At 37.1% G+C, this 15554-nt stretch overlaps 1 protein-coding gene across 8 annotated transcripts in view; it reads left to right on the top strand.

The window, feature by feature from the left end:
• Positions 1–15554, top strand: part of GRIA4 (glutamate ionotropic receptor AMPA type subunit 4) — a 250369-nt gene that overhangs the window by 195106 nt on the left and 39709 nt on the right. For 5 of the 8 annotated variants that reach the window (XM_086613693.1, XM_086613678.1, XM_086613685.1 and 2 more), the window contains 3 exons: positions 4164–4534; positions 5890–6088; positions 11122–11369. The exons of 2 other annotated variants lie outside the window; for them this stretch is intronic. In XM_086613693.1, coding sequence (XP_086469819.1) covers positions 4164–4534; positions 5890–6088; positions 11122–11369 — 818 coding nt within the window. The remainder of the gene's footprint in view (positions 1–4163; positions 4535–5889; positions 6089–11121; positions 11370–15554) is intronic. One more of the 8 variants, XM_086613700.1, reaches the window with a different exon arrangement.

Here is a 15554-nt window from a genome sequence, read left to right as displayed (position 1 = left end):
ATAAACACAAGTACTCTGAGTAGCTGGCTGTGCTTCAAGCAGGGCTTTTCGTATGCAGCCAAGATTGGGACAGAATTTGCAACTGAATTAGCAAGTTAACGAGATGATCTATTCAGGAAACATTTTACAGTTTCTAATTCCCTACCACATTAAAGGATTAACAGACAGTTTTGTGCTGGCCAGTGAGATCGATCCTTTTCTGTGCCACATGAAAGGCTCTCATCCTCTCCTACTTTTTACACCATGCCTCAATGTCACTTAGCCCTATCCATGTTACTGAGAGTGGACATGTGCCAGTTTTATCCCATGTTCCCTTGAGAGCCATATGCACTGTTGATTTTTCTGGTAGCTGGACGCCTTCCGGTACTGCACAGAGCAGCTCGGTTGTCACCCAAACCCTGTAGTCGATTTTTCCATCACGTCCCATAGGAAACAGTGTATAAAGTGCTGTGGTGAACGGTTTTGCTGCACTGTACAGAAGGTTGAGGGATGGTGTGTGTTTATTTCCCTGCTTCCTTTTTAACACGCCATTAAAAACTAACAGGAAATCTTGATCATTTGGCCCTGATCTATGCAAATGCCTGCTGCAATAGTCCATGTGGGGTTCTATGGCCCTTGATATGAACCTCATAGAAGAAATGCTGACTGGGGATGAAATACAGTTAAGCACATGTAACAGGTGTTTCCAAATGCACTAACAGTCAGATCCAATTAAATATTCATTCTCCTGACACAGAGTGCAATTCTTTCACTGCTTAACGCAAAAGGTCACAATTCATTTCTGTTTGAAATCTGAGAAGCTGTGAGCTTTTGAAGTGGGAATGACTTCCTGCATGATTCTTCTCAGATAGGTTTATCGCCTTCATACAACTTGTACCAAGGCTAGGTTTTATTCACAAGGTTATAATAATATGTTCTGGAAAAGTAAAAATCTCTTCCCACGAGACTTATTGTATAATATCGGAAGGATACAGAATCCATCTGTACTTAGTAGTGGAGCAGCCTTGACTGAAATGCTGTTACAGATGCAGTTGCTTCAAGTGTGAAGTATCATTAGTCTTTGCCAAAACAGATTTCACTGGCAACAAAATCATGAATTGGTCACACCATTGTTATAATGTTAATCTTTTAAATCTATAATTATATGGTGTACAATAACTGGGCAAAGCACAAATGCTGATGACTAAAATGCATGATTATTGTCATTATTTATCTTTCAACAACAAAGAGTTCATGTACGCCTTAATGTGGCACACAGTAGTCTTACAAAAATAATAAATAATATTATCAGACTGCATAGGCTGCAATTCTTCCAATTATTTGGCATCTGATTGTGACCCAGCTGTATACTGTCCCTTTACATTCATTGACATGAAGCAGGTTTATCTGCATTATGAATAACCTGACAATAGATCACTATCACAATAAAATAGGATAAGATCCTATTTCTCCTCTTTAGCTCCTTGAAGCAGTGCAGGCAACTAGTTCTGGTGTAGTTCTGGTCCTGCGTGTACTCTGTAAGCATTTAAATTTGGTAAGATGAATCTTATCCAATGTTTCATATACAATATGCAGTGTGCTAATTAGGTCTTTAAAATCTCCATAATTCACACTAAAATGATGTTGTCACTTTTCCTCCTCACATCTTAAAAGCTAACCCTCAAGGATCCTTTTTTTAATCCCCGTAGCAATCTGCAGACACAAAAAATGAAGCATTAGCCAACACTTTTGAAGACCAGTGACCAGGTCTATCATTTACACTGTGTTCATGAAGATACCGCTATGTGACAAACACAGATAAGATTCGCAGTAATAGATCACAGTTTTCATCTTTCAGTTAAATCATTTCAAGGAATCCACATTACCCGTTCACAGTAGCTGAAATTTAGGAATAGAAAAGACATTGATGCTAAAGAAGGAAACCATCCTTCCAGAAAAAAGGAATTTATGAGTGAGATGAAATAAAAAAAATATGCAGCAATGCCAGTGCTCAAACTATCCTACTACAATCCTTAGACTACAGAAACCAAATTTACTGTACAATTTTCAGGATATTTAAAAATATATTTTACACTTAATTTTTCTTCATATAGTACCCATCTTGATAAAATATATACTTCAGTCAGAATTACGTAATCACAAGACTTCAGTTAGTCAATTTTTAAAAAATGCTTTGTATTGCAAAATTTACATTAAAATTCAGACAATTAGCAATATTATGATAATGTTTGCCCAAGACATTAGCACATTAGACATTAGCAGAGATAATGTCTGATATGCTTGCAAAATTATGATTTTAGTTGTGTTGCTTAAACTATAGTATCTTTACATTAAATTATGATAAGTATTTGCATCACAACTATTTCAGATTTACAGATATAATCTGATCATTAATATATAAAAATTTTAATACAAATTTGCATTTTTGGACCACTGCACTGGAATGAGTCTTTTGAATTATTCAGAATTATACAGCTACCAAAACAGGTTTAAATTTTAACTACATGAAATTAGTTTTACATTGAATTCCATAAAATATATATTTATCTCAGTATAACTTAGCATATAAAATAACAAAAACATACTATTTTAAATGCATTTATCTGTTTAAAAGTGGAGATGACAAAAAAGCCTACATTTCAATTTCTTTTTTTCTTTATCACACAAGCTATTTGTGTAACACTTAAACTATTTAAGCACATCCTTAATTTTCAGCATGTTGTAATCTCATTGAAATTGATGTGATTTAAATATATCCTTGTATATTTTACTGATTATGAATGTTCTTAAGAACATCCTAAAAGGCAAACATGCTTAAGTGCTATATCTGGAGATGCTACCCTGTAAGATGAATTTGGGCCAACTAAATATTTAGCAAATGAAACCGCAACGGTCCTATTACGGAGATTTATGAATAGCTCTTAATTGTGCCTGTGAAGATGACTGGGCCTGGGGTGGGGTGAATACAGGCAGATTATCTCTGAGGCCTGAAGCAGAGCAACGCAACTGCAAAAGGCAGGTTGTGAGTCTGCGTTACTTGCAGCCAACACCAAGTGTTCTCAAAATATGCTCAGTTACCCTCCTTAGCCCATAAGCTGTACAGAAGTTCACTCTGGTCACAGAGCATGGGCTCTGCTCTGAGAATCCACCTAAATACAGCGCCACGATACTGAACAGGAGAAAGGTTTCAGCAGCTTCTACATCTGTTCCACTCCCCCCAAGTGTATCTTTTGTCTTAGTTCCTCTTACGATTCCCATCTTCAGTACTGCTGTAATGACAGCTTTGGTGTACAAGACAAAGCAAACAAGGCAAGGCAAGGCAAGGAGCAAACCTTAATGTCATGTTGAGTCCCTAATGACAGAAAGGAGCCATTAGCACAGCCACAATACCTTATAGTTCATGCAGACATCACTAGCAGCCATAATCACCATCATAATCAATAACAATTCATTCGAGACTGGCATCTTCATTCTAAAAACACATTAGAGAAACCTATTAAAAATTATTCCTGTCTCTATCTAATCTCCCTGGATTCAGCACACTTTTTATCCTTATATTGCATATTCTGCACAGCTGTTTTCTAAATACTTGCCTTTTGCACTGTTTAAAATCTGATTCATTCCTATTGGACTATCTTACCCCCAAGAGAGATGTGTGTGGTTTTGTGGCATCACAGCAATAATTATTCACCTTTGCTGCTTCATGCTATTTGGAACTTCCTTGAGTCTATGAGCTGGCTTCCCTCAAAGAATGATTGTATGTTATGAAAATACGATAATAAATGACTGTTTCTGGGATCTCATTAAAAAATCCCTATATATTCAGTGGTAATAGGGTCATTCTCATTTTTTGTTCTTCCTTGAATTCCTTTACTTTAAATCTAGATTAATACCTCAAATGATCTGCCTACATTGCTGCCCACCTCTATAAGATTCAAGAGTCTTTTCCTTAGCAGGAAAATCACGTATTTCTGTAATTCTGTAAAATAAAAACCTGCAATATGTATGTTTTACTGAAAGCATATTGAGTAAATACAGATCGTGATAGAAAGAAACACACAGTGTCCTTATATTAATGACATACCTTTGGAATTAGCTGCTTAGCTGAGTGTATAAGCCAACTCCAATTAATCTATACATCTATATTTCTTTTTTCTTTATAGAAAGCAGAGATTGCTGTTGCGCCTCTGACCATCACTTTGGTACGAGAAGAGGTCATTGATTTTTCTAAGCCTTTTATGAGTTTGGGGATATCCATTATGATCAAAAAGCCCCAGAAATCTAAACCAGGAGTGTTTTCCTTCTTGGACCCTTTGGCGTATGAGATCTGGATGTGCATAGTCTTTGCCTACATTGGTGTCAGTGTGGTCCTGTTCCTAGTTAGCAGGTTTAGCCCATATGAGTGGCACACAGAAGAACCAGAGGATGGGAAAGAAGGACCCAGTGACCAGCCTCCCAATGAGTTTGGCATATTCAACAGCCTCTGGTTTTCCCTGGGTGCCTTTATGCAACAAGGATGTGATATTTCCCCAAGGTTTGTGTCAAATCTTTTTACATTTGCATTTCATCTTCAACACTGAGGCATAAAATCTTCCTTCGTTTATTTTCCTGGCAGTGTTTTGAAGTTCATTCTTTAAGAAGCCTTTTCTTTTTTTTTTTTTCTTTTTTAATAGCTATGATAAGAGCAACAGAGAATCTGCTTTGAATTTCATTCATTACTATTATTTTCTGTGTGTCAATGTGCATAAACCACAAATGGCTCTCAGAAACAGCAGGTATACATGGGGACAATTCTACTGAGTTGACTTCAGAGGAACTGTGTTGTTGCTAAATTAGTTCCATTGTGTTACAATTATGAAATGCACACTATTCTGCTGAATATTTGCCTTGCATGAGTGAGTGTCCCATTTCTGCTCCCCAGCAAGCTCTACAGCGCTGCTTCCGGAATGTCGCTAGCTATGAGAGAGGAAATATTTGACCGTCTGTTTCTGAGAAGCCACACTGTATGGCTGAGCTGTGCCTTACGGAGTGGGTGCCTCAGATGTAATATATCATCCCAGTCCTGAATTTCTCCACCTTTTGTGATGTTCTGGAAATTTAGTGTGCAGTAACTGCAACTACTTAATTAAACATAATGACTCAATCATTCAAACTCAAATGCTTCAGTTTAGCCATTAACAGTGAGATTTTGAGAGTGTTCAGCATTTGCCTAACTCTGCTATTATTGAAGGCAGCAATAAAACTGCTACTGGTTAAGACTGGATGTACATTATTCCTCAACAGCCTTCTCATCAAATTACAGGTATTAAAAGAGAAAATATATTTTTTTACTCGACATAAATGTCTCTGTTACCGCAAAACGTTTGCTTCTTAAGTAAGAAAAATGTGAAAGTCCAAATGATTGCAGTAGCTTATAGAATGATTGATAGGGTGATAGGAACATTTTAATCCTAGAGCCAACGTAATCCATGTGCAAAGCCTTTTGTGTCTTTTTTTTTTTTTTTCAAGAGGAAACAGGGAAAGCTACTGATTTGCAGCTACCATGCTTTACTTTTGTTTCCAAAAAGAGATCACCTACCTAGTATTTTTGACATGTTTTTTGCTATGTTAGGCCTTTCCTGAAATAATAAGAAGACTGGGATTACTGTTCTAGAGAATTCGAACTTCTGTATATGCGTGATACATGTTAATACAGTAGACTCTGTACTGTAGGCATTAAGATTCAAGAGAAAAAAACATTTATTGGTATTTAAAATGCAAATGATCTCCCTCCCATTGACCGTTACTTAATGATACATGTTCAGCAATAATGGTGCATTCTCTTTTTCTCTCTCTCTCACTTTGTGGCTTAAGAGACAGGAAAATGTGCATTATCTTATTCATGTTTAGATCCCTCTCAGGTCGCATTGTTGGAGGTGTCTGGTGGTTCTTCACGCTCATCATTATTTCATCCTACACTGCTAACCTCGCTGCTTTCTTGACTGTTGAGCGAATGGTCTCACCCATAGAAAGTGCAGAAGACCTTGCCAAACAAACTGAAATTGCTTATGGGACACTGGACTCAGGGTCAACCAAAGAGTTCTTCAGAGTAAGTTGTCATGTCCATTAGAGCAGCTCTGCCTACCGACTGCTCTTACAAGATGCTTAGAAGGGTGAAATAATGTTTCTTTGCAATTATGTGTCATATAGTTTGTAACTCCTGCAATACTCTAGGTACGTTTTTACCCCCGCAACACCATTTGTTGGAGTTTTCAGTTACTTTAATTATTGGAAAGTTTATTGATCTGTCACATTGGGCAAAAGAGGTGCCCTGAGGGATACTGAAGGCAGTGATAATTAAAGCAGCATTGCACTATTGATTCATCAGGAGCTACAGTACTGAAATGATGTGCAGCATTGAAAGCCTATGATGACAACAAGGGATCTTGCAGGTTTTGTTTCTGCTTACAGATTTGGCTGTGTGCGTTTTGCTTTAGTGTCTTGGGTGGTGGGCAGGAAATGCATTTTTTAATTTGCTGGCTTTCAGATGGATAATAAAGAGAAAATATATCTCGGGGGCATGTGATTGGAGCATTAGGAAATAGCCTAAATAGCTGTTCATATGTCTGTGCTGTCTGTATTGATTACTTCATTTTCATTTGCTTTCCTGTGTTAGTGTGGTTGGTATGTAACCGTCATTGTTTGCCAGCTGGAAAACAGGGAGCCTGGACATCACAAGGAGTACATAATAAACAGTCCCTCCTGCTTTATTTCATGTCTCTAGCAGACAAAAGTTAAGCTTAGCTGACTGAATGTGTGTGTTTAGTGTTTGATCATGGCTCTGAATAAATGCTGTGAGCCAGTAATCTTTCCTTGGAAATTACATAGTTTAGGAACATTATTTATTGGAAAGGTGCAGTTTAGGGCATTTTTAGAAGAAAGGAAGATGGAGTGATAATTTCTTCTTACTGGCCAATAGAAAGGAGACTGTCCACGCATCTTGACTGTTTTCAGTTTGGCCAAACTGAAATCAATGAATCATTAACAAAATTATGGATGGGATTTTTGAATTATAGACAGTATCAATTCAAGGGCAGTGGCTGAAAATGACCCCAAAAAGGTCTGTTTTGAAATAACATTTTATTGCAAGAGAGATCCTCGTAGAAGAACTTGCAAATATTTTCTCTTAGCTGTAAAAAGATGATGCCTTGTAAGCTATAAATGGCATTGAGCCAACACATGGTGGTTGAGCCTTCACATAATGAAGCTGTCCAAGGAGTTTAGTCTAAGCTAGTTTTCTAGATTTCTTCTGTATACACTGGAGAAAGAAAAGCACCCTTGTGCATCCTGTATGGGACGAGTGTCTTATGTTGAGATAAATTAGCCTTTAAAAAACCTTACTCTTTGCATCAGCTCTAGAGGGATCCCACTGAAGTGATGAGGGTGCTTGATACATAATTTTTTAATGGATACAGTTCAGTGACAGGTTTGTAACTACACCTGTCTTCTTCTAAAGAATGTATGACATTACAGATGCTCTCTGGGAGCTTTATTTTTTACCACAAGTTATAGAAACTCAGCTTGTGGTCCCTAGAAGCCCTGATTTCGCATCAGATGTCTACGTGATAGAGGAGACTTGTCTGAGAACTGAAGTATTTTGATCCTGAGATGGCCAGATTTCCTTTTTTCTTGAAAACGGTATAATCTCTCAGTGCTCAGTATTTATATTCCTCTATACTTGTCCCATAGATTCTTCTTAAACTCAATTTATGAAAAGTTAGGTATTTAATTCTGGGAATTCTAGTTTCATATCATCACAAGCTGAGGTGGTAACCACAATATATGTGTACGAATAGATCTTTCAACTAGAATGAAGCGGTGATGATAGTTAAAAACATGATTCTGAGGACCAAGCTGGTTTATTTAACTTTGAATTTCCTAACTTGTTGTGTTATCAATAGTATCCAGTGCTTGCAATTATTTCAAGCGTTGATGCAAAAATTAATTCCCAAGGAAATTACAAAGAATGAAATAATAGAGTTGTTTTCTTAAGAGTTTCAAAACACTTTTACAAGCCATCATTTTGAAGTAATGAGGTCAGGTCTTTTGACGTAAAAACAGTCTTGGTCACAAAAATTTCACGATTTTTTTAAATCATCCTGTAAACACAGATACTTTTATGTTTGAATCAATATTTCATGCAAGATCTCTACTTAAAGAGAAGATTCGTTCTCCATCTATGACAGCCATTCTTTCACTTTAACCTTAAAGGATTAAGAGAAGAAATAAGGAAAAACAGTGTTCTCTTTATATTTTTTCTTTCTTTCAAAATACAAAGGGAAACATTAAGAGTAGCTACATATATAGTTGCACGTGCAAAATGTAAAGCGTTATCAAGATTTAGACTGTGTTGATCACTGATTTTAAAATTCTGTAATTGAGGCCTCATTATCAAATTATTTCTAATCTCTGCAGCAGTATAATGATTGCTAATGATACGGTATGTGTTATTTCTGAAAATATTTATCACAAAGCAGGGACAAAGATAAAGTAACATTGACAGACAATATTTGCACAAGCACTATTTGCATAATACATAAAATAAGACCTAGTCTGAAACAATAGTAGGAGAAGACTTGTTTCCGAAGTCTAACATTCTGTGTAGATAGAAGCAAACATCATCAGTTTTGGGATTAGAGTCATGTGTAACTTTTATGTCAGTGATTACTATCTGACTGAAGATGAGCCTCCAGGATATTTTCTCATCATTTAATCATTTCTCATCAAAATGTCAGAAACTCTGAACAACTATTCAATCTTTGATTCCAGATTGAAAACAGAAAAGGGAAAAGTCATTTTAAATCCAACATAAAGAAAAAGAAGACTCTGATACTATTAGCTCTTTTCTTATTTCATGGTTTGGACACAGTGACGGTTGCATGTTCCAAGCAGCTTGATCAAGAGGAACAGAGCTTAGTTTTAGCAGTCCTACTCAGAAAAGCCCTAAATGTAAATTATCTTAGCCTATCTGACTGCAGGGGAAAGCTGCAATGTTTCCTCATATGCTAATGAGGAATATCTGTTGGTTCAGTTTTCAATTTTCACTCTGGATTGACATGTAGAAATTTAATGTTAATAAATGGAAGCTTGGGAGAAGAAAGTGTTCTTACAGAGCAGATGCCTTGTTGGACTCACTGTATTTTTTTGTCTCTTGATAAGCAGAGGAAACTAGATCATAAAAAAATAGATTTAAGTACAACGTTTTTCAATTGATATAGAGCATTATTTCCTCTTAGTAATAGAGGTATTTTATCTGTTGCATGTTTTTAGTTTTGAAGGAGAGTGACCTATTAGATGTTTAATGTATAAAGAATTTGAGATATGGATGTTAAGATGTAAAAAATGATTGGAAGTGAAGGCAGACAACGGCAAGTAAATATTCTTGAAATTATGCCTGATTCATTACTGGTCTCTTCTGTGTTTTTGGGTTTTTTTCTGTAAATTTAAATCCATGAAATTACATCAGCGGAAAGCGAAGAGAATGCATGAGTGGCTTAGCTTACACTCTACTCTCAGCCACCACTACTTAAATGATGAGTAGCTGTGACTATGGTGGAAAGAGAGGGTGACAAGGCAGGATGTGATTATGGACATGCACACCTGTTGTTAATTTAAATTCTATTCTATTCGACAGAAAGATAAAATTATGCATACAGACAAGCTAAAAAAAAACAAGGATAATTTATCATGTTCTGTTATGTGGTATTTTTATTTAACATTTCTGATTAAATACCACTTACTTTCAAGTTAGACCAGTCACTCAGTAATTGGTAACAAGAAGTGCTTTAGGGAAATTATTCTTACTTATGAAAAGGCTCAGTTGCAGGCTTTTTAAAGCCATTGTCAATGTAAATAATACCTAGATTATAGGATTTGATATTTAAGTATTCTGTGGCCCTTTGTTTTGGGGCTTTATAATAATGAATCTTTTCCTGGAGTGCTCAGAACAGTGTAGGAATGGGCTCATAGACCAAATCTTGCTTAGCTGGAAACTCCTATTGACTGAAATAAAAGCTGACTTGAGCATTGGGTTAAAAAGTCTCTTTTGCAGCATGCATAAGAGAAGACAAGTGCCATCTGTTATTAAATAAAAGCACTGTATAGTGTTCAGCTGACACGCTGCTGGTTTGCATGTATGTATCCCTGTTGCTGGAGGAAGCAAAGGAATTGCTGAATGAATCTGATGACCATGGGAAGGTTCTCAGCCTGACAGCATTTCCTTCCTTCCATCCAATGAATTTTTTTTTTATTTTTTATTAAGTTTTATTTTTTATGAAGTCTTTACTTGTGCATTCCCAGACAGGAAAATTTCCGACTAATGCACTCTAAGCCATGAATTCTTGCACGTTCTTTGAGAAGGCACATTTTTTACTCGATTACTTGCAGGGTCAGAGTCTTTAAAATAAATCCACTGATACTGGGGTACTAAAAATATACCTAGTACTTCTTTAAAACAAAAGCTTAGGGCATTTTGTTTCCTTTAATAGCATATTTGGTCCAATTTGCTGTTTCCATCTTTTATTGTGAACAATGTCTTGAAATGTTGTGCAGCCTTTCTGAATGTAAATGGAATGAATCCTGGACTCTGAATGTTGAAAGCAGAAATCTTACTTAAGCTATTGACCTTTTGATGGTGTAAGAAGTGGGTGTTAGAGCTGACAAATGCCTCAAGATTCAGCTTGGTATTTATGGGGAGATTATTTTATCATTTCTCTTTCTTGTACAGGTTTATTGTAGATATCTATTTCATATATAACTCCTTAAAACACACTTTACAACACTTCGACTGTGTGAACTATCTTTATCTAACAGTAACTTCAGGTCATAACTTTGCAGTTATTTTGTTGTGACTGCTAGAGGCTAACTGGACCTAAACATAATATCTGATATTGTACTATTGGTATTGTTATTTCTTATTTCTTTTAAAATAATCATGCAATTCAAAGAAGATCCGTATCAAAGTACAATTTTTCCCAACCCCAGTTGTTTGAAAAATTAAGTATGATAGATTTTATTTTGAACAGTGCCATTCTGAAATGTTGCAACATTCTTTTGTTCTAACTTCTTTTTAATTTTCTCCAGAGATCAAAAATAGCAGTGTATGAAAAGATGTGGACCTACATGAAATCAGCTGAGCCATCAGTGTTCACTAGGACTACTGCAGAGGGAGTAGCTCGTGTCCGCAAATCCAAGGGGAAGTTTGCCTTCCTGCTGGAGTCCACCATGAATGAATACATTGAGCAACGAAAGCCGTGTGACACCATGAAAGTGGGAGGAAATCTGGATTCGAAAGGCTATGGCGTAGCCACACCGAAGGGTTCTCCATTAAGGTGGGTGGAATAGTATAACAATATAAAATGTGTTGTTATAGTATTCCACCTTCCCTGATGTCCCTGATATAGCTCTTTTTGTTTTGTGTGTGAACATGGTATGTTATTTTTCTTTTCTTCCATTTCATATTTTTTTGATCAACAAAGGTAACCGTTTCTAATTGCGATATGGATTTAGCAGCTTTAGTTGGCATATCTTTCAAGGCCATATAAAAACCAAACTGGTTGAACACTAGCTACTTGAAGTCAGCCTCAATAGAATTAACATCAGCTATTCTATTTCATCAGCTTTTTTCACCAAATTCAACCCTTTATAGCAGTATTATGCCTACGTTATCTGCATCAGTCTCTGCATCAATAATATACCTACATTTTATGTTTTGATTTTTGATCTTGGCTGCTAATTTCTGAATAAGAAGCTGCTTGTAACATCTTTTCTCACATGTCATCACTTGGAGGCAAATAGTCCTTCATTAAAACAGCTTTATTAAAGTACTTTTTATTAAAGCACCTTCTTATTTAGAAAAAAAAGTTTGTGTTTCTAGTGTATGCATTTCAGTACTGCCTTCAAACTCACCAGTATTTTCTTTGTCATGATATCAGACGCATTCAGTCGAGTAGGAGAGTTTTTTATTCACAGGCAGAACATCATTTGCTTTTCATTCAAATTGTCAGGGAAACAGAAGTAAAGGTACTAGTCCTGTGTTAAAATTGGCAGTATTTACCATTGTGCTGTCTTTAATGTTTAAGGCAAACAAAATTTGATGTTTTCCTCTGGTAGACTTGCTAAGTTTCTTCAAAGCAAAAGAGCAACTAGCAGATTGAAGGAATGTGGCCCATGGAGTCTTACAGAAATAGGGCATATGCGGGTCGGGGAGAGGGAATGGCCCATGGAGCAACCAGCTTCACAAACCCAACTTCACAAATTTCACCCATTTGCTCATGATAAGGGATTACAACAGGCTCTGGTAAAATAGATTCACAAAGGAGATGAAGTGAGCTGAAGGGGGGAGTTGCCAGTGCAGAGGGAGCCATAGCTCTGTGCAGGAAATAACTAAGGAGGTATCTGTCTACATCCATGACTGCAGGGGAGACGTCACTACCGTTATGCAGATAACTAAACTCACTTTTAACTCACCAATTTAACCTGTGCAAAATGCCACAAACCTCAATAGCCTCAGCTGTATTACACAGATGAGAAAGAAATATCATCAAAATCATTTCCAGCAGCAGCAGCAGATTTGTATGTGCAGGGGAAAATCAGGCCAGTTATTTCAGTGATTGAATTTGAACTTTTGGCCCTTAACATTCAGTACCTCTCAGATTTAAAAACTGCCACCTTCACTGCTGAATAATGTAGTAAGAGACCATAAGGAAGTGAGAGAGGGAAAGTGACCACAATAAAAATACTAATTGTAAAGAAAACATGCCCAGAACTCATGGGATTGTCAAAGGTAGAAGGCAGCAGATAATAGGAGAGGCTGATCTGTTATCTGGGTATATTTTCAAAGCACTTATTTTTTATTTTATATTTGCAGTATATTGCTGTCTCCTTCTCAGTGTTTCAGACAACCTAGAAGTGGTAGGCAGCACTGCAGTTCAGTGGAGATACTTTCCTGTGGTAAGCAAGTGCCCACTGCTGACGCAGTCACACTTTACTGTGCCAAGGCAAACTTTTTAGGAATCGCTTCAGCTGCTGTCATATATATCCCAGCAGTGGGCTGTTTGCTCTAAGCATGCTTTATGGTGCTCTCTAGTCTCTCACTTTTTTTCTGCAGAGTATCCAACACCAACAGCAAGAGACAGCCTGTTATAATGAGCGCTAGTAGCCAGTGGAAGTTGCTTTGCATCAAATTTGGCTTATTTCAGGTTTGTTCAGTTGGTTAGATAAAAATACCTAGGAGTAATGAGGACGAGACATAAAGCAGTTAGAAGGAAAAGTGCCTGGTAAGACAGTTTAATAAGAGCAGAGAGAAAGAACACAACCATGATTGTGAGGATCAAGTGTGAAATCCTGGTTCCATCCCAGACAAAGACCAAGCTCCCATATGTTTCAGTGAGGCCACAGTTTGGTCGAACTGGGGATCAGCAACTATCATTAGGGTGATATGATCAAAAGTATGTAGTTTTTCAGATGCTACCTTCAAACATGTTTCAAAAAGGGGAATAGGGGAAATCCTACCAAACCTGAAAATTGGACCAAATCTACTTTCAAGCTGTCTCGACTGGCTGTCCATGTCCACGCCTTTCCCGAGCCTTTCTTTCACATGTGCTAACTGCTTGTTCTCCTGCTGCACCCCATTCCCTCTCCAGCCCCAGTGACAAACCTCAGGCAACGCATCAGTGCTACTTACGTATTAAAAACATTAAGCAACACACTTAATGTTCTGGACAAAAATAAAGAACAAGCAATACCTCACATTTGTACCACCTCTTCCATGTATGTCTATAGACAGTAGTGCTTACTGAAGAGGCGAGAAGCTTCCTACCCCTGTGGTTTTGAACAGAAAAGACTCAGCAGTAAATTTTAACTGCATGCTTCAGTATTTTCGGAATTGTTTGAAATGGTAGAATATGCTGGTTTCGCTATTTTGACTGCATCTCACATGGTAGTGTTTCTGTTACTGATCAGATGACTTATGTAACTGTTGCCTGCACAGATAATTGCAGATATTGAACATGCAGTTTGAAATACATGAAGGGCAGGCTAGCTAAGCTCATTACATAAATTAGTCAAAAGACGCAATTTGCTATGGGAGTTGTAAATTCTATATTTTATTTAATAATCATAATTTCCTATTCGAGTTATGTGTAGAACACAAATTGCTTGATGTATTTCACAAATAATTACAAGTAGCATATAAATGTTAAACATTCACACTCTATTCTTGGGCTGTTCAGGACTAGGGAAAAATATCAATTTTTTCAAATTAATTATTCATATCAAATTATTCACTAAACGCTTTGAACACCTATTTCACCAGAGATATCTTAGTCTTAATCCTCCTCCTACTTACATTGATTATAAATCAGGAGTTTTTTCACTAAAAATGTAGTAACAGCTGCATAAAATTAATGTGAGTGTGTGGAAGACTAGACCATATATTTTCACACAGCTAACACTGACAGAAAGTGGGGTAATCTAAATCAGACTTCTTCCTGTAGCATAGGACTAGCAATGGTTCCCTGCCATCAGATCACCGGGCTCATGTTCATTACAGAGCACATACCCATCACTTCGCTCATGCAGACGAAATCCACCTATCAGAGTGATCCAAGGACTGGTCTCTCTGTTGCTCATGACCCTATATATGAGCAGTGTAGTGGATTTTAATTTGAAACTTCCTTATTGGGTTCCATGCTACACTCCTGCAGTGTTCAACCAGTACCTATTGGCTAATTAGAATGATTTCTTCTCAGTGCTGGTGCAGTGTTAGGATTCATGTGTATCACTGAATGGAGGAGAATGGGAAATGCCTGATGTGTATTTCTTTTATGCCCACCGGGCAGTACCATGTTACACATCATGTGTGTCTCCTTCCTTCCTTCCTTTTCAGTGATATTCATGTCTATATAATGTTGTAAAATACTGACATACTTGAGAAGGAACATGAGATTGAGGGCAAAGGCTCTCATCACAACAAAGATTGAGTTTCTCTCGTGGCACTACTCAACTGTCCTTACTGTTTCATCCTCCTACCACGGTAGGTATCCTTCCAAAACTACTGTGTAGTAATCAGTGTGAATTAATGAGTATTTTTCTTCAAAGGTGGTGTTTTCAAAGGTGGTTAAGAGAGTGCTGCTTGTCTGCCTTTGTAAATGTGTTGTCATTAGAAGATGTTCTCATGGCCAGAATTCTGGCCATTGTGGATCACCCCTGGCTCATCTGCCTTGCCACTTGCAGTAATCTGTGTTTCTAGAAGGCAACACCTGGAGATCTTGTACAACACAAATCCTATGCCTTGCATGCCTGTGCTTTTCTGTTTTAGATATGCAGGCATCATAAACAAGTTTGAATAGTGATCAGCATGAAAGAGTTCTTCACTGTAAGCGGTAATGAAAAAGGAAGTAGGAGCAATGTTGTCTTAACGGTACACTAAAAGCTTTTCCTACTTTTTGTACCTAGAAGCTGTTTGATGCTAAGGTGAATGACAGGTTGGGCTAAAAAATGAGGAGCTGTTGTCA

This window comes from Tauraco erythrolophus, chromosome 1 (assembly GCF_009769465.1).
Source record: "Tauraco erythrolophus isolate bTauEry1 chromosome 1, bTauEry1.pri, whole genome shotgun sequence".
Taxonomy (NCBI): domain Eukaryota; kingdom Metazoa; phylum Chordata; class Aves; order Musophagiformes; family Musophagidae; genus Tauraco; species Tauraco erythrolophus.
The sequence above is the reverse complement of the archived record's forward strand: the minus strand, read 5'-3'. Positions and strand labels throughout refer to the sequence as shown.